The following is a 21,093-nucleotide window of genomic DNA, read 5'->3' as shown; positions in this document are numbered from 1 at the left end:
ATAAAAAAAAATTGGCGCAGGGCTTCCCTCTGCGCCAAATATGGTGCAAAGGGAATGGGAGCTGCGCTATTTTGGCAGCTCCAATTGGAGAAGGCCCCTGCGCCAAAAAACGTCATTTTTGACGCAAGGTTGGAGATGCTCTGATGCTTAACATAGTACTAATTTTTCGGTCAATTTTTAATTTTTTAACTTTTTTTTCGATTTTAATAATTTTTTATAATTAATTTGATTTATATTATAAAATACATGTGATATTATAATTGTGAAAATTTATTTTCGTGAGTGATATAATAATAATTTACTTTGATATAATTTGAGTGTTCTAACCGGGATTGTGATTTAATAAATAATAATATAGATATATAAAGATAAAAGATTTATATTATGTAAAACTGCCATTAACATTTTTATCAAATATATCATGGTATTACCCCTCTAGGTCTAGGGATACGGTTTGATTCCTCAATTCAAATTAAGAGTACTTCTAGAACCCTTTTCTTTTCCACACTACGAGTGAAAGGAAAATTGTAAAGATTATCATTAAAACAGTCCAAACGAAACTTACTATATCTATATGAATCATGTCTTTTATCTCTATAAATACAAAGGAATGATAAGATGGTGGAATCATAAAATTGCCATCAACATTTTCATTAAATGTATTACGGTATTACCCCTCTGAGGGTATTATCTATCGGAATGTCAGGGGTATTCATGTAATTAATCCAAGTTCGAGGAAACAAATATTTATGAATTATAAAATGTCGAGTAGGACGAGTAAACAAAAATTTTCCATTACTATTAAACCCGTTGAAGATGGGTGCAAACTCAAATATGGCATTTGTAACTTTCAGAGATAAAATTGGAATCACATATGGCATAAACTTCCTGCAACCTCTTATTAATATCTGCACGAACTTCTCTCAAGCCATTTCAACGGCCATACCAATTTATATGACAAGAAAACTCAAAAAAGAGGAGAAGAACTCTTCCTGTGGGTTTTAAAGGTCCTCATAAAATAAATCTTGTCATATAAACTGTCCAGACATCTCTCAACCTATGTCAAGGGCGTTATATCTCTATTCTAGTGATTGAACCAGGGTCGAATCATGCCATTCACGTGCCCATTGTTATGGATCCCAACACCATTTGGGATGAACGGAGGCGGCAATCCAACAGCTACTTGATGAGGATGAGAAAGGGTGTGCGGACTACTTACAAGTAGACCGTCAGCTGGACTTCCTTTGCACTGTTGGATGGCACGAATTTGCCTTAGCCCTTCTTCGTGAATGCGTGATACGGTATCAAGCTCCTTCATTGATAAAGCTTCTAATCCAGCCCCATACAGAGGAGCATGCCGGGACATATCTTCCTGAAGTTGAGTCTCCAGATGATGGATGTATTGCTGCAAGGAAAAGAGCAAGATGTCAGTGCGAGTAGCAAATAATCGTATTATTTGCAGTTAAAATTCTAAAAACAAACATACGTAACTAGTGGAAACCATGCAGAAACGACAGACTTGCACAAACCCTTCGGAACCCATGCAAAAACAGCACTTGTGGGTAAGACTATATACAACATTTTCAATCCCTAGGTCACTGGTCACCTTCTAACATAGTGAGACAGGTAAAATGATGAATCTAATACTCAGAAAACCAACACACTCCAAAAAATCGAGATGATAATCATATTCTAGATGTTAATCGAGCAATTGCCAAGTAATAGAACTGTCAAATCAAAGACCTCGCAAGCTCGCAATTTGGATTCCATCCCATCAATATATGTTTCACATCGAGCAACCTGTTCCTCTTTTTCACGCTTCTCCCCTTCTGTTTGCCCGACTGTTTGCGTCAGCCGACGAACTTCATCCTCAAGTGATTGTCGAATCTCTTCTCGAGTGACGTTTTCGGTGGCAAATCTTTTCAACTCTTCGTCAAATCTTTTTCGTGCAGCTTCAGCATCTTTTAACCTCTCAGCCAGAGCATTTTTTTCCTTCATTATCCTCTGCAACATTATTAACAAATAGTTGTCAGGTTCTCTAGCTGTCATGTTTGAAAACAGATTGATATTTCATCAGGAATGCCAAAATATTTAGATTCTAATATTTGCAACAATCAGCTCCCATATTTTTTAGGGAAAACCCAATCTTAAAAACAAATATAACAAAGACCACTACAATAAATTATTTGTACTTCATAAGAAATTGTAAATTAGAAATTCAATTGTAAAACACATTATAATCTCGACTCCAAGACAGATGCGCTGGGACATGAGCCCAACAGGTTGATAAAATATCAGAATTTCAGACCTTTAACTCATCACGTTTTCGGGATTTCAATAGAGAGAGTTGCGTTTCTGCGTCATAGAGTCGGTCCTGAAGAATTTTCCTCTCGGTCACAAGCTTCGTTACTTCATCATCCCTTTCTGAGCGAACCCACTCCAGTTGATTCTGAACTTCATGCATCTGCTCTGTCAATTCTTTTCTTTCCCTAGCAAAGCGGTCCATCTCAACCCTCATTTCAGACTGCCATTCCATTCAAGCATCAGCAACGGAAACGATCGTCATGAAAAAGTATAACTATATGAAAGTAATTACCTTAAGACGGCTATTAGAGGCCTCTGACTCGCTAAGCCTTTGAGATATTACAGATTTTTCTTTAGATATACAATCGATTTCAGCATTACTTTCTTCACGAATACGAAGAATTGCGTCTTCACTGGCACATAACTGATGCCAAAGAGCAGCTCGGTCAGCATTTGCAAGTTCAGCAGCCTCCCGCATCATACTCAAAGCAGGTCTGACTATTTCCTGATCCTCGCAAACTAAGATCACCAAAATCTCCAAAATTAACTCTATCTCACGGCTACCAACTACAGAATTTGTAGCACTATCAACAAGCCTCTTTAGCATTCTTAATCTGTGAGTTTCATCTGCATACCATTTGAATAACATAATATAAAGAATTTTTACAAATTCTTTCACCACAGGGTGATTAGAAAGTGCCAATGTCTCTGCAAGACCAAGAACCAATGTGAAATCATCTCGTGGGGCTCTCAGTCGTTCAATGGTTTCCCCATCCATTACTACATCAGGGTGCTGAATACTTTCAGCAATGCTTTGTGAAGTCATATTCAGTCGCAGGGCAAGGCATCTTTCCAAAACAGCAGCTACAGATTGAGAAACAAAGGCCCCACGAGCTACAGCTCTCTCAAAAGTACGGGCAGATTCAATTGCAAGGCAAGGAATAGATAACATCTCAATTAGAATGTAAATATCGGAAAAATGACAGCTACCATGGAAAACACACTCTTCCCCAGAAATTAACCTCCCAGGAGTAGGTTCACTTTCCCCAAACATGAGTCGTTCACTTGGTAAGTAATTATCACCAAAGTCATCATCACAATCAATGTCTCGTAGCATAGATTCAGCAATATCTGCGCAACTATTTACAGTTCGACTTAAATAATCCAGGACGCATGCAGAGACTTCAGTACCCAAAGTCTTTAGTCTGGCTCGTATGGACCTGACCTAGAGAGGGAGACCGACAAGAGTCACAGGCACGATATAAAGAAATAATGACATGGTAAGAAAAATAAATCATAACAAACAAATTAAACATGATAAAAAATTTCCAATCAATGCTTACTGCTTCAGGCAGATGTTGGCAGTGCAGTGCAGTTTTAAATATGAAGTCCATTGTCACTACAAGAGGTTCATCATTGCAATCAACCAAAATATCCAGTGACCGAAAAAGAACTTGTTCCCACACTTCGCTGCTACACTCCAATTGGCTAAGGGCACCAAAAACCTGAGAAAAAGGATTTTCATAGATCAGCCATGCCTAGTCAAAGCAATAGAACTGATATAGAACTTAATCTATGGAATCACCTAAATACATGTTTGTATGCAATTAAAGCAGCACAGATACAGGTGCCACTACCCCTTTATCTTACCGGCAGTCGTAATGCAGGTTCTGCATCAGGTTTCTGAAGCCGATCTAAAAGTGCAGAGGCAGCAAGTGGATGTTCTGAAGGCTCAACTAATTTTGGAACTAAAGCGACTATGTCTAGCTGTAAATGCTTGGGAGCTTTATCCAAAACAAGTGTAATCTTTTCAGCAGACTGCGGCCGCCTCCTTGGTTCTGGACAACCTTGTGGGACAGCTCCATCAAGTGCTCTCAAAGAACTCACAATCAACCCCAGAAGCTCTTCTGACTGCTGTGGCCACTTGGTCTGCATCAACGATTCTTCAATCAGTAACAAGATAAATTTTCAATAGTTTAGAAGATGAAGCAACCATACCTTGGCCTGACGAAGGGGAAAATCAGATAAACTATCAGCAGACGTCTCTGGTGGGCACGTAGACTGTCCAGGGATAATTTTTCCACGCGCCTTTATCCGATCAATTCCAGAGCTTTGTATGGCAGATACATTTATGATTTCAGCAGTACCTGATTCGAATCTCTTCTCCACCACAGTTTTAGGGGATTCTGACAGTTCGTTATCTGCATCAGATTCCAGTGAACCAATTGCACCACAGCCCATGGGAGAAGTTTTTGAACTAGCATCAGAAGAATCGACAGAAGAACTTCCCTCTGAAGGATGGCAACACTCTACCATTATATCTAACAGTAAATCAACAATTGCCTGCTGCAAAACTTTGACTCCCATCAACAAATTCAACAAACTAGGGGAAGAATTGTCATTTTTATTCATTTGTTTCACGTCATTACCACCCGACATCTTCGTAGGGAGAAGCAATTTCTTTACTTTAGCCGGGTCATCTAGATACACCCGAAGTCCAGTCAGGAAACCAGCTATTGCTCCAGCATCCATGAGAAGTTTCTCTCTCAAAGTGACCTGAGGTTGAGAAGGATTATCTCCATAAGAAAGGTGAAACCCTGCCGTGGACAGAAGATTTTTAAATATCTCTTCCTCGTCTCCGCTCAGACATTCACTATCATCAGAATCAACCAGCTCATCAGGGTCAGTTGTCAGGGCGTCTTGATCATCTTCAGAAGCTAAAACCTGACAAGGCAATCTACCAGGTTACAGTGGCACCAAGCATTGGACACAACATAAAGACTGAGAAAGAGGGTGCCAAGTGGCATAACTGTCACTTCTAAATGGCATGCATTAAATTCCTCTAACGAAGCTTATATTCATCTCTGTTAATGCTCAGGTCCGACAAGACGATTTCAAGATGGTATGGAATATGTTTTGGGGGTAATATGCGGGAATTAGCAGATATTGAAATTAAAAGTGAACTAATACTGACCTCCAGGTCTGAAAATTCGAACCAAGGGCAGCAGTCCAATATCTCACAAACAAACACAACAGTGTCACGCAGCAGAAAACCAGCATCAGCTTCTAACATGTCAGATACCTTCATAAATTGAAGAACGGAATTGTTCCAGGTCTTCGTACATATGGATGACTCCTTCCAAACTGTTTTGGATGGATTTTTCTGGTTCACAATTGCCATCCTGTATTTGACCCAAAAGTTTTTGTCAGGGTCACAGCCCACTGATTGGTCACTCTCCAAATATATACAAATGGTGTCAAAGGACTCATAAACTCCTGCATAACAAAGCAGGACAGCAAAGAACAAATACAAAATCAGTCATCGACCAGAATGCCAAAAGCGTCCACAATAAATTGGTTGGCAAAAAAAGCAAGCTTAGACTGAGACACCCACCAATACGAAGCTCGCATCCACCAGCTTGAAAAAATTTGCTAAAGATTTTTCTTGTTTCCATTATTTCCTTGAAGGACAAGAAGTTCTCCACCTTCCATGTGAATGAGCCTCTTTTCCTAACATTCTCTAACTGAGAAGGGGCATGTCCTGAGTCATTTTCCTGATTTGTGAATTCCTGTATCATAGATGTTTCTTTCAGTATAAGAACCTCGGCTGAAAAGATAACCGTATCCTGGACTAGAAATCCAGAATCTTGATCGAAGAGACTAGTGAGTGTCACGAACTCGCGCCAGCCCCAGTCCTTAGCAGCCTTCGAGTAGCGATTCTGTGATTCCTTTGCAACAGACTTCTCTTCTATTCTTTGATTTACAACAGACAAACGATGGCTCACAAAACAGCTCCAATCACTAGCAGTATTTCGCGAATCAGTAACTTCAAGAAAAACTGAAAGGTGGCATGGAGGCTGAGACTGCCCTGATAACAGAAGCACAATCAAGGATTTATCAGTTTAAGCCACATGCAAGATGCAAACAATATCGAATAAGCTAAAAACATCTTTTCCATAATTGGATGGTCAAGATAGCTAGACTTCAGAAAGCTAATGTCCGGATTCCAGCTTTATTTCCTATATAACCTCCAAATAGATGTTAACTGGTTAAATCCAAACACACGATGTCTAGAGGGTAACACAAATCCTTAACTCCTGGTAAAAGATCAGTTCACATTTCAAAAATGTTTGGTGAAAACACATCACAGGGAAGATTCAGTTAAATAATGACAGATAATAGCGATTTCAATTTGAAAGTTCAACTTGAAGTAAATTTATAACCAATAAATATCCAAAGCAGAATTCCATACTAACACGAGGTAAAATGTAATAGGCTTCAGCATCTCTGCATTGATCCCTCTGTTTCAAGCGCTGATGAAAAGTATATTCAGGTTCTAAAGTTCCAAAAGTAGTAAACCTCATTTACAATAAATTTTCGGCTCAAATAATGTTATGCCAGCAGACTATAATGACAAATGGCTACAGAAACAGAGACTATCATTGCGTATTGACACATTTGTCAAAAGAAAAGCAATTTGCAAGGCAGGATTTTCATGCACCATTCAATAATATCCAAGCCTTCAATACAAACTGAGAAAAAACAATAATTTCTATATGACAGCTATTCTACTCCAACATAGTTACTTGTTTTAGAATTAATTTACAGATTAGTTTGGTAGTTAGTAAGTTCTACTTCATAATGAGCTGTACAGTTAGTTTTGTTGGCCTTGTAAGTGATTCTTGTAACAAAATTTTCTTGCAACATACAAGTTGAAGCGGACTCTACATTGTAATACAACAACGAGGAATGAGAATTTCTTTTCTCACTTCTCAATGTTCTCTCGTCTCTCAATAACATGGCATACCTCTGGGATATACGATAAGCCGACAGTCCCGATTCCCGATCTGAAACCTCCTACTTTTAATACAAAGACCGGTAATTTTCCTCTTTTTTAAAAGGTCCTTCAATCTGGTAAAATTTTCAATCCTCCATGTAAATTTTCCTACGTACCCATCTGATTTCCTCATACTAGCACCATTCCTTGCACCAATCAATGTGCCACTCTTAGAAAAACTGCTCAACTCCTTAATAACGTGGAATGAGGTACTAAAGACTGCCGTGTCTTCAACCAAGAACCCTGATTCGGGCCGCATGAAATCTTCCATTTTCATATAATCATTCCATCCCAAACTCGTGTTATCCCCACTCTTATTATCCGCTGCAAACCGACCATAACTATCCCGATGGATATGGTTGGTTCCACCACCCACCTTCTGATTCAACACTGACATCCTAAATAAACACCAGCAACTCCTATCTGAAATCAGTAAGTTCTTCTCAGTGTCCTTGCTTTCCAAACACATAGACAAATATTCCAACCCATTTACCACACTCTGATAAACACTGATTCGCAAATTACACTCCCCGGCTGGAAAAACAGGGCTCATAATTTTCTGTGTCTTGATCATATCCTTGAAAAGACTAAAATTATGCACTTTCCAGGTAAACTTTCCGCTCAAAACGTCCCCAACCACCGGCCCAATCGTCCCTCCTCCGCCGGTGCTGGACAAATTAGTTGCCTGCAGATCATAATTATCTCGCGAGAATGAAAAGGACTCGTGAAGTATCAATATATCCGCGGTGATAAGTATGCAATCGTTGGCCGAATGCAAGAATCCAACCTTAGGATCTAAGAGAGGATTGAGCGAAGCAAAATCGCACCACCCATGAGATTTCTTCTTCGAAGAAAACCTGTGCCAGCTGTCACGGTGCACGGATTTTGACGAGTCTGATAAATTGTCAATGGAGAGACGATAGCTCGCAAAACAATCCCACTTAGAAGAAGCAGTATTCCGGGGGTCCATTATTTGCAAATAGATGGATATGTATCCAGGCAGCGCCTGCGCGTCGCCCTTCGGGTAAATTAGCAGACGGCAATCAAAACCCCCGACTTCAAAATACTTACTCCAGAGTGCACGGGATTTGAGTTTGGGGAAATTGGCGATTGTCCACTTGCAGAGGGTGGAGTAGTCCCCCCGCCGCTCCACGATCACCGATTCCGCGGCGGCGGTCGTGGCTAAGGTAACGGATGAGCAGTCTCTAGAAGGATCCTCCACAGCCATAGATGGCTTCTCCGATGCGCGATGGGAGGACGACGGCGTATTCGGTGGTGCAGCGACGGAGGCGCCAGCTTCAGATGAGGAGACGGCCTCGTCGTTCTGTGGGTGGTGATTGTGTTTCATAGCTGTTCGATGGATTGATCCAACGAGAGTGGGAGAGGGAGAGTGTAAACCGTATGTACGCGTGCCAGAACAACAATAGCCGAGCCTATTATCTGCATGTACACTCAAGGGCGGGTGCAGAGTACTTCTGCTGCACACCATTATTTTTCTTTTTTTCTTTTTTTTTTTTTTATCGGTTTTATTTTATTATCGTCCCTCCCATATTACCAAAGATTTAATATACTTTTCTTTTGCATAAATCCACAAGCACGTGCCTAAAAATCATATTTACATATTATATAAAAAATAATATTTTTTCGTTGATCAATCGAATTAGACATATGTATCACAAAATTAAACCATAAGACAATTTCATATGAATTTATACGATATTTATACATAATCTGAATCAAACTTTTATCATATAGATAAAAAAGACATTTATGAATAATAATCAAATCCCACACATGTAAGTTCACTTCGATGAGATCATAGCGTGCTTATTGTCAACACACGGTGATGTATTTCAAAATTTTATTTTATTTTTCATGTTTTTCTTCTAAAAAAACTCATATGCGCCTTCTTGAAGAAAAAAATTCTCACACAAAGAAAACAACTTATTAGTAATCGATAAATTTAGACAATGTAATAAATGTGGCGGACGGTGACAAATAACAAATTTACATATAATGACAAGGGGAAGTATGTAACCACTAACCACTTGTACATTATGGATCATGCAAAGAAAGAAATGTAGCATAAAATAACATTCTATAGGGGAATTTTTACATGGATATCTAACTTCAGAGTTTAAATTGTGTTTAAATATGTGAAATGCTTCTCCATTGACCATTAAAACACCCCTTTCGGAATACAACCAAAGGAGTTTGGCTATTGCAACTTTTTCTTGCCATGGGTCCATGACTAGATGAGCTTAGTTTAGCTGCCTCTTTGTGTAAACCTGCCATAATCATAATGTAATCCATAGATTTACATGAAATTTATAGTAATCATCTATGTTCGCTCACCAAGTTTCTAGGCCACGTTCTTCTCGGGGACAATTGGTTTCTTTGGACTGTTGTCAGGGTCCACTGGCCTCACCGAAATATGCAATTCGCAAATTCCTCACAAGGAGTCGATCCATNTCCATGGAGTTTTTTTTTTTTTTTTTTTGGGAAATTCATAATTCACTCTCAAATCCTGGAAATATTTACAAAAAATCATATTCACCTCTGACTTCATTGTTTTTTCCCCTGAATTGACGAATAAGGAAATGACAGACGAATGAATCAAATCAACATTAATTACCAGCATTGCATTAGAGCCTTTTAACATATTTTATCAAGTTGATATAGCAAGACCTTATCTCGCATGCTCGGTCGGTGGCGTTAGTAGACCCATTAGGCCGATCCTTCTCCGCTGCTGGTAGGGAGACCCGCAAGAGTACAGATACCTGCCTAAAGATCGAGATTATTATGATTCTTAGTAACTGTACGAGTTTTGCCCAGTTTGACTGTCTTAGTGGATATGAGGTGGCTAGTAAAAGAACTGTTAAAGGTCAGTAATGCTGAATGCACCAATGTACCAAGATCTCGCAGTTAACAGAGATACGGAAAATGGCAATTTCACAGAAGAAATACGTGAGATTGAAACAATGGGTTGACAGATGCAAGGAGGCACACCAACGAAGAGGTTGTTAAGCGCATATAATTTTGCAATCTTTATGGATTAGTATATTAAACTAAGAGTTGGTTAAATGGTGGAAGGTGTCTTTGAGATAATGTATCATATGATAAGAATGAGAGAGAAGCACACAACATGCTTAAACGTGTTTATGCAAATGATGACTACGTACAATAAAAATGGAAATGTTCTAAAGCCAACATACTCCAGGTAACATCAATGGCGATGACTGATGAACGGCAAGTAATGTTAGAAATAGAAAGGAACTGAATGAAAAAGTAAGAAATGCAATATTAGCCCGACAAATAAACAGAATTTTCTATTAGTATTTCACCCGTTGAAGAAGCGGGGAAACTCAAGTATGACATTTACAGCTGTTTGAGCTATTAAATTAAATTGGCTTAAAAGAACATAGTCGCTGCAACACCTCTTAAATTAGCTTAAAAGAACAAAGTCGCTGCAACACCTCTTATTGTTAACTGCGTGAACTTTCTCAAGTCGTGACAACATTCCTACAAGTTAAAATGACAAGAAAACTCAAAAAAGAGGAGATGACCTCTTCATCAGGTTTAAAAGCTTCTAGCAAAGTTGTACTGTGCCATATAAATCCTAACCATGCCTCAACGGTATCCCTATCTAGAGATTGAACCAGGGTCGGACAGCACCATTCAAGTTACTATTTCTCTGGATCCCATAGAAAGGGTGTGCGGACTTACAAGTGGAGTACTGGTTTGATTTCCTTTGCACTGTTATATGGCACGAATCTGCCTCGGCCCTTCTTCATGAATGCTTGATATCGTATCGAGCTCCTTCATTGATAAAGCTTCTAATCCAGCACCATATAGAGGAGCATGCCGTGACATTTCTTCCTTAATTTGATTCTCAAGATGATGGATGTATTGCTGGAAGAAAAGTACAAGGTATCAGCAGCAGCAAGTAATTAAATTATCAGCAGTTCAGATTCTAATGTCGAACAAATGTGTGCTATTTCCCTCATGGCAACCACACAGAAATGACAGGATGACATAATCTTTACTAAAGAACAATCATGTCACACGATACTGCAGAAAACAGTATTAGATTCAACAATTTACAACAGCTCAGACTAGGTACGTTAGTTTTCTATATCATCAAGGGTAAACAAACAACCTTTCGGGACTGATGCAAAATTATTCACTGATGAATAGGAGGTCAGAATTCAGATCTCCGCAAATGTAAGATATCCTAGGTCACTAGTCACTCTTTAACCACCCAAAAAACAAATAGTCACAAACATAGCACAGCCTTCCCCAGAAAACCATTGCATCCTAAAAATCATGATGTTAATCAAACAATTGTCGAATAAGAGAAGCTTTTGAGCAAAGACCTCACAGGCCTGCAATGTGAATTCCAACCCCACCCATCAATATATGCTTCACATTGAGTGACATGTTCCTCTTTCTCACGCTTCTCCCATTTTGTTTGCCCAACTGTTTGTGCTAATCGACGAACTTCATCCTCAAGCATCCTCAAGCGATAGGCGAATCTCTTCTCGAGTCACATTTTCCATGGAAAAATATTTCAGTTCTTCATCGAATCTTTTTCGTGCTGGCAGTCAGCTCCGTAAGCTATCATGTTTGAAAACCAGGAAAACAAATGTTAGACCGGCACAGCTTGACATTTCAGCAAGACAGTAAAAATCTAAATGTCATTTATTTGCAATCATCATTTCCCATATTTTTTGAGCAAAAACAGAAAAGAAAAATACCAAAACATTCCAGCAACCATATAAAAGAAATTTTTGCTACTTCATAAGAAATTGGAAATAACAATTTCAATTATAAAACACATTATATTCACAACTCCCTAAAGATACACTATGATTTTATTTTATTTGGCTGTCAACGGCAATAGATAACTAATAACTACAAAAGCAGTCCAACGGGTTGATAAAATATCAGACCTTTAATTCATCACGTTTTAGAGATTTCAGCTGAGAGAGTTGTGTTTCTGCATCGTAAAGACGGTCCTGAAGAACATTATTTTCAGTCACAAGCTTCTTTACTTCATTGTCCCTTTCGGAGCGAACCCACTCAAGTCGAATCCGAAGTTCATGCCATGGTTGTGTCAGTTCTTTTCTCTCCCGACCAAAACGATCATCTCAGCCCTCATTTCAGACTGTCGTTCCATTGAAGCATCAGCAATTGAGATGATTGTCAGAAAAAAAAGTATTACTTGATGAAATTATTTAACTCAAGATGGCTATTAGAAGCCTCAGATTCACAAAGCCTTTGAGATATAACAGATTTTTCTTCAGATATACAAGCAACTTCAGAATTACCTTCTTCACGAATACGAAGAATTTCTTCTTCGTTGAAGCATAACTGATGCCAAAGAGCAGCACGATCAGCATTTGCAAGTTCAACAGCCTCCCGCATTATACTCAGAACAGGTCTCACTATTTCCTGATCCTGACAAACTAAGATCACCAAAATCTCCAAACCTCACTCCATTTCACGTCTATCATCTGCAGAAGTCATAGCACTACAAGCCTCTTTAGCATTCTTAATCTGTAAGAGTCATCTGCATACCATTTGAACAACATATTATACAGAAATTTTACAAATTCCTTAACCAGAGGGTGTTTAGAAAGCGCCAATGTCTCTGGAAGACCAAGAAGCAATGTGAAATCATCTCGCGGGGTACTCAGTTGTTCATTGTCTTCCCCCTCTGTGACTACATCAGGCTGCAGAATATTATCAGCAGTGTCATGTGAAGTCGCATTCAATCGTAGAGCAAGGCATCTTTCCAAAACAGCGCTAACAGACTGAGAAACAAAGGCCCCTTGAGCTACTGCTCTCTCAAAAGTACAGGTAACTTCAATTGCAAGGCAAGGAATGAATAACATCTCAATCAGAAGGTAAATATCAGAAAAATGACAGCTACCACGGAAAACATGCTCTTCCCCAGAAGTTCGTTTTACAGGATTAGGTCCACTTCTCCCAAACATGAGAAGTTCACTAGGCAAATAATTATGATCAAAGGCATCATCACAATCAATCTCTCGAAGGATTGATTCAGCAATATCTGCACAGCTGTTTACAGTTCTACTTAAATAATCTAAGACGCATGTCAAGACTTGAGTGCCCAAAGTCTTTAGTCTGGTTCGTACGACCTAACCTATAGAGGAGACAGACGAGTTAAAAGACACAAACTAAGAAATAATAATTTGGAGACAAAGAATTCAAAACAAATTTAACAGGACAAATTTTTCTTACTGCTTCAGGCAGATGTTGGCAACGTAATGCAGCTATAAATATAAAGTCCACTGTTACTGCAAGAGGTTTCTGGAGACGATCTAAAAGTGCAGAAGCAGCAAGTGGATGTTCTGAATGCTCAACTAATTTTGGAACTAAGGCAATCAGATCTGGCTGAGATGCTTAGGAGCTTTATACGATACAAATGTGATCTTTCGAGCAGACTGTGACCTTCTTCTTGGTTCTGGGCAACCTTGTGGGACAGCTCCATCAAGTGCTCTCAAGGAATTTACAATCAACCCCAGAAGCTCCTCTGACTGTTGCCGCCACTTAGTCTGCAACAAAGGTCCTTGTATCCGTCACAAAACAAATTAGAAAGATGTTCGTTAGTTCAGAGACTTTAAGCAACCATACCTTGGGCTGAAGAAGGGGAACTTCAGATGAACTAGCTGGGGATGTCTCTGGTGGGCATATTGACTGTTCAGGGACAGCTATTGCGCATTTATTAATCAGATTAATCCCGTAGCTTTGTACAACAGACGCATTTATAGTTTCACAAGTCCCCAAGTCTGATCTCTTGTTGATCAAAATTTGAGAGGATTCTGTTTTTCCATTCTCTCCTTCAGATTCCAGTATGCTAATTGCTCCATTACCAACAGGGGAAGATTTCAAACTAACTTCTGAAGAATCGCCACTACAACTTCCCTCTGAAGGCTGGCAACACTCTACGATTATATCTAAAAGTAAATCAATAATTGCTTGCTGCAAAACTTTGACTCCCATCTACAAATTCATCAAACTAAGGGAAGAAGTGTCATTCTTATTCATGTGTTTCCCATCAATACCAGCAGATATCTTCGAAGGAAGAAGCAATCTCTTCACTTTAACCGGGTCATCAAGATACACCCGAAGTCCGGTCAGGAAACCAGCTATTGCTTGCTCCAGCATCCATGAGAAGTTTCTCTCTCAAAGTGACATGAGGTTGGGAAGGATTAACTCCATAATTAAGGTGAAACCCTGTAGTGGAAGAAGAATTCTAAAAATCTCTTCTTCATCTCCACTCAAGCATTCGCCATCATCAGAATCAACCAGTTCGTCCGGGTCAGTTGTCAGGGCGTCTTGATTGTCATCAGAAGCTAAAACCTGGAAAGACAATCTACCACGTTTTAGTGGCACCAAGTATTGGGCATACCGCAACAATACTTGAGAAAGAGAGAGCCTGCTGGCATAATTGTCATTACTCAATGGCATGCATTTTTCTAGATGACACGGGATAAGTTTTGGGGGTAATAGCCAGGATTAGCAGATATGAAATTAAAAGTTAAATAGTACTGACCTCCAGGTCTGAAAATTCGAACCAAAGGCAGCAGTCCAATATCTCACAAACAAACACAACAGTGTCACACGGCAGAAAACCAGCATCAGCTTCTAACATGTCAGATACCTTCATAAATTGAAGAACGGAATTGTTCCAAGTCTTCGTACATATGGATGACTCCTTCCAAACTGTTTTGGATGCATTTTTCTGGTTCACAATAGCCATCCTGTATTTGACCCAAAAGTTTTTGTCAGGGTCACAACCACTCATAAACTCCTGCATAACAAAACAGGAAGCAAAAAATATATACAATCAATCATCAAAGAGAATGCCAGTAGAATCCAAAATAAATTGGTTGGTAAAACCAAGCAATCAAACAGCCACCAACCAATGCGAAGCTCACATCCACCAGCTTTAAAGAATTTGCTAAAAAATTTCTTGTTTCCATTATTTCCTTGGACAAGAAGTTCTCCACCTTCCATGAGAATGACCCTCTTTTCCCAACATTCTCTAACTGTGAAGGGGCAAGCCCTGAGTCATTTTCCTGATCAGTAAATTCCTGCATCATAGATGTTTCTTTCAATATAAGAACCTCGGCTGAAAAGATAACGGTATCCTGGACAAGAAATCCGGAATCATGATCAAAGAGACTAGTGAGTGCCACGAACTCGCGCCAGCCCCAGTCCTTAGCAGCCTTTGGATAGCGATTCTGAGATTCCTTTGTAACAGACTTCTCTTCTATTCTTCGGTTCACGACAAACAAACGATGGCTTACAAAACAGCTCCAATCACTGGTAGCATTCCGTGAATCTGTAACCTCAAGAAAAACTGCAAGGTGGCATTGAGGTTGAGACCGTCCAGATAACCTATATACAATTGACTATTTATCGGATTAGAAACCTGAGGTGAGATGTCAGCTATACGGAATAAGCTTAAAACATTAATTCAGATACTTAAGACCAGTAGCCTCCAGAATCATTATGTCTCAGCATCCACACTTTATTCATACTCAATGCAATCTTAGAAATAGTTGCTAGCCGGAAATTGCAAAACATATTACCATGACTATAAAGCACCACAAATTACTCACACAAGCAATCCATTCACTTTTAAAAAATATTCACTTATAGTGCATAATAGTGGTGTTTCAGCCTAAGAATACAATCTTTTCAGCTTAATAGTGCAACTCAAGATAAATTTATAAACGATAAGCGTGTCTTCATTCCGAATTAGATTAAAACTCGTAAATTTTAGCTTCTGGGCATTGCTTGTTCTATTTCAGCTTCTAAAATTCCACAAAGAGATCACTGTTTTATCCAACCAGCCCCAAGTTTACCACATATTATCAGCTCAAGAAATAGCATGCCAGCATGTTAGAATAACAATGGCAACACCAAACAGAGACTACCATCACCTAATGCCTCTTCTATGTATTTATTTATATATTTTTATAAATAAATAAATACAAATGTACAATTGATTGATAAGGTAACATTCCGATCCATCTGTAGACACTACAGGTAGAGCTGACTTAATCAGAATACATATTACCGCACCTGTAAAAGAAAAACAATCGCCAAGGCAGGAACCTCAAGCACGTGTCATGTTACCCTAACCATACTGAAAAAACAAGCATCAATATACACAACTGACATTCTACTCCAATATAGTTATGCGGCATACCTCTGGGGTATACAATCAGCCGACAATCCCGATTCCCAATCTGAAAAAGACCAGTAATCTTCCTCTTTTTTAAAGTAAAATTCTCAATCCTCCATGTAAATTTTCCTACAAACCCATCTGATTTCCTCGTATTAGCACCATTTCTCCCACCAATCAAAGTGCCACTGTTAGAGAAACTACTCAACTACTTTATAACGTTGAATGAGGTACTAAAGACTTCTGTGTCTTCCACTAAGAAACCTGACTCGGGCCCCTAGAAATCTGTAATCTTCATATAATCAATCCAACCCAACCCTACTCACATCCTAAACAAACACCAGCAACTCCTAACCGAAACCAATAAGTTCTTCTCCGTATCTTTGCTTTCCAAACACATAGACAAATACTCTACCCCATTTACCACACTCTGATAAACACTGATTCGCAAGTTACATTCCCCAGCGGGAAAAACAGGGCTCATTATTTTCTGTGTCTTGATCATATCCTTGAACAGACTAAAATTATGCACTTTCCAGGTAAACTTTCCGCTCAAAACGTCCCCGACCACCGGCCCGATCATCCCACCCCGCCCGTATCGGAGAAATTAGTTGCCTGCAAATCATAATTATCTCGCGAGAATGAAAAAGACTCGTGAAGTATCAATATATCTGCGATGATGAGCATGTGGAATCGTTGGCCGAATGCAAGAATCCAATCTTGGGATCTAAGAGAGGATTGAGCGAAGCGAAATCGCACCACCCGTGAGGTTTCTTCTTCGAATAAAACAAGTGCCAGCTGTCACGGTGCACGGATGGCTTCTCCGACGGACGAATGGAAGACGACGGTGCAATAGGAGGCGCAGAGACGGGGGCGGAAGCTTCAGACGACGAGACAGCTACGTCATTTTCGCGGTGGTGATGGTGTTTCGTTGTTGTTCGATGGATTGATCCAATGAGATTGTAGGTGGTACACTATTTGGCTATGATAAAAATAAGAAACAATTTACGAATAAGTGCCTTTTTATTATTTATTTATTTTAAATATATCAAAAGAATTCTTCCAAAAAAATATATCAAAATCAATGTTATATTTTAGGGGAAGTTGTTGAAAAATCCCCAATCAAAACATTTTTTTGGGTTCACTCCCTACCCACAAAATTGTGGTACTATGTCATACAAATTGTGGTACACTTCATGTGGAAATGTGGTATACTTCATGTGGAAATTTGGTACTAAAAAAGTACCCAGGGACTGAACACTAAAAAAAACGACGGCTGGGGACTGATCCCTAATTTCCCGTATTTATATTTTATCTAATTATAAAAGTTTTAAGAATAATTAAATACCTCTTTTTTTAAAAAAGAAAAAGAAAAAAAAAGAGTATAACTATTTAAAAAATAGATTTTTTCCAAAGTAATTAATGTTTCTGAGAAAGAATATTAGCTTTACCCTAATTATATCTATGTAGTGTGTGCAAATATTTTAAAAATGAATACGGACTTTGTTTTTGCTATATTTTTTTCGGGAAATTGGCCTTCAGTCCCCATCCGTCGTTTTTTTTTGTGTTTAGTCCCTGGGTACTTTTTTAATACCACATTTTCACATGAAGTGTACCACATTTCCACACGAAGTGTAACACAATTTTGTGGGTAGGGAGTGAACCCAAAAAAATTTTTTTTTTTTTTTTTTTTTTGCATTTTCGAGTATTATTAAGATATACTAGACCAATATCACTTTTGCTCGACCACTTGCATAACATTTGTCACTTTTACGAGCCAAGGGTTGAGTCTGATAAATTAATTAATTATAATCGTACGAGTATAGAGTAGGTATAATGTGTATCTCACGTATCTCAATATACGAGACGAGTTAACATGTCTATTGTTGTAGTGGAAAATTAAATTTTTTTATATAAAAATCAACATTTTTTCATTGAAATGAAGATATTTAGGTAATATATAAATTTGATATAAAAATTAATATTTTTCACTGAATCAACACGTATTACACAATATCAATTCATGACATAAATAATATAAAAAAACATACTTGCACAGTAAAAAAATAATACTTTGAAAATAAAACGTAATCATTAGTATATATTAGATAATATTTTTTATAGCATAAATAACAAAAATGATTTTTTTGAAGTGAAAAATTATAATTTATATATATAAAAAATAATTTTTATAGATCGCGATAGATCAAGACCTATCTGACAAAGGTGACATACGATTTTTTGTCTGAATAACACTTCAAAGAAATGTAGGTTACAAATGCAACCATCTCGTTGAAATCATTTACCACAAAATTACCAAAAAAATATAAGTAACCGACAAAATTTTATGAATTAATATGATTCAAATCTTTTAAAGTATAAACAGTTAAAATGTCATGGTCGATGGCTCTGCTCAGCTCAGTAAAGACAAGATTGTTGCTTGAGCCTTTGCCAATATGCCACGAATGATGAATCTTCAAGGATCCTTACACAGCATATGGAGTATGATCACACCGATGATGAGCCCAAGCTGGCAGGATTAACCGAATACGAGGTTAAATGAATCAGGCGAGCGAATGATCAAGCCGAAAACATGCCTGGCTTAGCTGTGCACGTGATGCTCTTGTTGAGCTGGTCTTATCTGATTCTTTCTTGACAAAAGTTTGAGATTCATTCCTGGTGTTCCGGGATTCATTAGATATCTTTCTAGATCTAGCAATCCTCGTACTTCTGACCATGGCGATGGTCGATTTCGATTAAGTGATTAACTAAGTAAACTAGATTATCTGCAGTATAGGCCAAGTGCTGTGCCAATATATTGCAGCATCTGAGTTTTGAAACTACAATAAATGGTCTATCAAAATGCCACCTGCAGCTCCATAAACTTTGTCTCGTCGCTGTTGATAAATCTTCGATGTAAAATCTTAACTGGGCCAATAAAACAAGTGCGTGATGTCTATCTCAAAATTTATGATGCTCTACTGCTTTATTTGAGTTGCCAGCCGTCAAGGTTGAAATAATGGACCAGACAAAGCACAAAGACAAGAAAGCATGAAGCAAATTGCATGTGCTCTCTTATCTTCCTCTTTTGAGAAATCACACTACGTACAACTCAACAAACTGACCATTCTTGATTCCATACTTTGCATTCTAAATTCAGGGCATGTATCGATCACATGCAAGCATTCCGATATTTAACCTCGCACGAGTTACAGAATTACTGGCCTACAAGCGTAGCAGGCAAGATATTTCCGAACAGTACTACCCAAGAATCAAGATGTCCCACGAGCTAGCTTAATTAAAAAATATCCCAACCACTACACTTCTGTCCTTTTTCACTCCCTTCCACTAGATCATTCTTCAAACATCAGCCTCACATTTTCCTTTATAGCAAGACTATCCCTTCTCTACTTCCTATACCAACTTCTCCAACACTTGCTCTAGTTAATCTTTTCCGCTTCTGAAGCAGCCATGGCCACCTCAAAAATTTCAGCCACCGTTTCAATCCTCTCCCTTCTCCTGTTCGCCTTCTTCACCACCATCGTTGCCGAATGCCCGCCTAAGACCAAGCCAATTATTCCAAAACCGAAACCGAAACCCAAGCCAATCCCATTGCCGAAGGGCCCCCCTGCCAACCCCTTCTGCCCCCGAGACACGCCGAAACTCGGCGTGTGTGGGAACCTGCTCGGTGTGGTGAATATAATAATCGGTATCCCCCCTAAAAGCAAATGCTGCGCTTTGCTAGAAGGCTTGACCAACTTGGAGGTGGCAGCATGCCTTTGCACAGCCATAAAGGCAAATGTGCTCGGGATTAACTTGAACATCCCGGTTTCGTTGAGCGCCATCGTCACTCGTTGCGGCAAAAAGGTTCCTACTGGATTCAAGTGTGGATAGAAGAGCACCAAAAGAAACGCATTCCTACATCATATGGCTAAATATCAGTCCCGGCCTAGTCTTCTTCATCAACACAATCTATTATATATCAATTCTTCCATTGTTTTATCTATAATTTCTCGAGGTCTTTTGCACGTTTATGTAATCTTCTCCATCGGGTCTTTAGTTTTTCATGGTTTCTTCACAAGCTAGTCCGCTGGTGTGCGTCAATAAGTAGGCAAGACTGTTTGCATGTCCTGCGAGTGTTATTGTCAAATGTTCGAGTGTATGAACTATCCTATCCATTTATCATACGACATAATTGTATTTTGTGGTCATGTATTGATTCTTCAGATGTTTGAATATAATAATGTGCTACTTTAATTTAAAATCTGTATCATATTGAATGAGTTATCAAATATAGTATCAAGCTAGTTGTAATTAGTTGGGTGGGATTTGAAAGTTGGGCAAAGGTGGATCTATGATATTTGGGCCATCTAAACTAAGATTTTATTAATTTTCTTAGTCAGTTACTCGAATTTATATCAAATTAATCCAAAATTAACATATAATTTAAAAAAAAAAATTGAATCACCCTTGCCGACCTCTGATTATGGGTATTTGTTATCCATCCAGTGGTGTTTGGTGATGTAGAGCTATGCAAATAGACTTTGATATCCACGTCTATTTTTATAAGTTATAGGGCCCTTGAAGGTAACTATTTGATGAAAACCTAGTGCAAAAAAATTGGTCAGTAATATAACTCAACATCTGTCAAATGTAATAACCCTACACAAAATAATTGAATTCCATTTAAAAAAACCAAGACCAAATCAAATAATTAAAATACTGATGT

General features: G+C 38.6%; 1 protein-coding gene, 1 long non-coding RNA gene and 1 pseudogene across 3 annotated transcripts; all 3 read right to left on the bottom strand.

Moving 5' to 3' along the window:
• Positions 1 to 813: 813 nt before the first annotated feature.
• LOC140979821 (uncharacterized) lies at positions 814 to 8,624 on the bottom strand. Of its 2 annotated transcripts, XM_073445407.1 has the most exons (10): positions 7,112 to 8,617; positions 5,699 to 6,172; positions 5,279 to 5,580; positions 4,303 to 5,028; positions 3,955 to 4,233; positions 3,648 to 3,809; positions 2,597 to 3,529; positions 2,309 to 2,524; positions 1,744 to 2,004; positions 814 to 1,405 (listed from the first exon to the last, which is right to left on the bottom strand). In XM_073445407.1, exons 1-10 carry the CDS (start codon positions 8,487 to 8,489, stop codon positions 1,085 to 1,087), a joined length of 5,052 nt encoding a protein of 1,683 aa, XP_073301508.1. In that variant the 5' UTR covers positions 8,490 to 8,617; the 3' UTR covers positions 814 to 1,084. The 2 variants fall into 2 exon arrangements, with proteins under 2 accessions (XP_073301508.1, XP_073301509.1); XM_073445408.1 differs by lacking the exons at positions 814 to 1,405; positions 1,744 to 2,004; positions 2,309 to 2,524 and having other exon boundaries at positions 3,256 to 3,524; positions 7,112 to 8,624.
• A 472-nt stretch (positions 8,625 to 9,096) lies between these two features.
• On the bottom strand, positions 9,097 to 11,509 carry LOC140979823 (uncharacterized). Its single transcript, XR_012175810.1, has 4 exons — positions 10,868 to 11,509; positions 9,777 to 9,925; positions 9,497 to 9,668; positions 9,097 to 9,429 (listed from the first exon to the last, which is right to left on the bottom strand). It is a non-coding gene; the product is annotated as an uncharacterized lncRNA (long non-coding RNA).
• Positions 11,510 to 12,320: 811 nt separating this feature from the next.
• LOC140979143 (uncharacterized) lies at positions 12,321 to 19,102 on the bottom strand (annotated as a pseudogene).
• Positions 19,103 to 21,093: the final 1,991 nt, after the last annotated feature.

Source organism: Primulina huaijiensis, chromosome 6, assembly GCF_012295235.1.
Source record: "Primulina huaijiensis isolate GDHJ02 chromosome 6, ASM1229523v2, whole genome shotgun sequence".
NCBI lineage: Eukaryota > Viridiplantae > Streptophyta > Magnoliopsida > Lamiales > Gesneriaceae > Primulina > Primulina huaijiensis.
The sequence above is the reverse complement of the archived record's forward strand: the minus strand, read 5'-3'. Positions and strand labels throughout refer to the sequence as shown.